The 1,216-nt window shown below is 63.8% G+C and overlaps 1 gene segment (V, D, J or C); it reads right to left on the reverse strand.

The window, feature by feature from the left end:
• LOC105535177 overlaps positions 1 to 1,216 on the reverse strand; it is a 22,767-nt gene that overhangs the window by 833 nt on the left and 20,718 nt on the right. Inside the window, 1 exon segment of the C gene segment in view lies at positions 810 to 814. Coding sequence covers positions 810 to 814 — 5 coding nt within the window.

A 1,216-nucleotide genomic window follows, 5' to 3' on the forward strand; every position in this document is an offset into this window, starting at 1 on the left:
TCCTCTCCCCAGTGCAGACTCTGGGGCTGGCTGTCCCTGTGGGTCGAGTTCCACCCGAGAATCCAGCAGCGTGGGCTGGCAGCCAAGGGGCGGTGCTGGCACCGAGACCCTGTTCCATGGGAGGCTTCTTCCCAGGAGCCGGAGAGCAGCGTGCGTGGCTTGAAATAAGAACAACCTCATTCCTCATGTCAGTTCCCAGGAGTGCCCAGAATGGAGGCGGCTGGCTGCGGGCTGGGAGGAAGGCCGTCTGACTGAGCCTTCGCAGCTCTCCGAAGCCTCCCCAGCAGGGCCTGATGGTGCTGTGGCTTCTCCGCCTTGGTGGCTGATGCTCCCACTCACCATGTGGAAACCACACCTGTGTTCAGGAGGCTGGCGTGGACGGGGTTGGCTCCATGGCCAGCTCCTGCCTGGGTGGGCGCCTGGTATGCTGGCCGCTGCCTCCTTCTGTGTGAGCACCTGGCAGGCCAGAGGGTAGGAATGTCCTGCTGAGGGGACACCTGGCCCCCAGTGCCCTGCATGTACCAAGCAGTGGAGGTCTGGGGTAGACCTGCTATGCACAGGGTCTGGAAGGGGGGTGTGTCAGGGGTCAGAGGGTGACTGAGAGGCCAGAGAGCCATGGGGTTGAGGGCAGTGAGGTCAGGGGGCAGGTGTGGCCTGGGTGGTGGCTGAGCATGGCCCATGACTCCTGTGTGGGGTCTGGGTGGCCCTGGACACCCCCCAGAGGGTGACCCTAGGCCCCCTGCCCGATCATGTTCCTGTAGTCGGGGATGATGGTCTGCTTCAGGTCCACCACCGAGGAGAAGATCCACTTCACCTGTAGGCAAGGCACAGCACAGGGGTGAGTGAGGCCACGGCCTTGCCCCCGGGGCCCAGCCATCCCTCAGGCTACCCAGGCCACAGCCCTGCCCCCGAGGCCCATCCGCCCTTCAGGGCACCCAGTTGCCAGAGCCACACCACTGCCTACTCTGAGGGTTGGACATGGAGAGCAGAGCCAGGGCAGCGACATCATGTGGACAATACAGAAGACAGTGTCAGGGACAGCGTGGGGACAGCGTCAGGGACAGGTAGAGACAGCATGGGGGACAGTGCCAGAGACAGGTGGAGATTACACTGGGGACAGCGTCAGGGACAGGTGGAGACACCATGGGGGACAGTGTCGGGAACAGGTGGGGACAGCATGGGGGACAGTGTCAGGGACAGGTGGAGACACCATGGG

Source organism: Mandrillus leucophaeus, unplaced genomic scaffold, assembly GCF_000951045.1.
Source record: "Mandrillus leucophaeus isolate KB7577 unplaced genomic scaffold, Mleu.le_1.0 Scaffold1422, whole genome shotgun sequence".
In the NCBI taxonomy this organism is placed as follows: Eukaryota; Metazoa; Chordata; class Mammalia; order Primates; family Cercopithecidae; genus Mandrillus; species Mandrillus leucophaeus.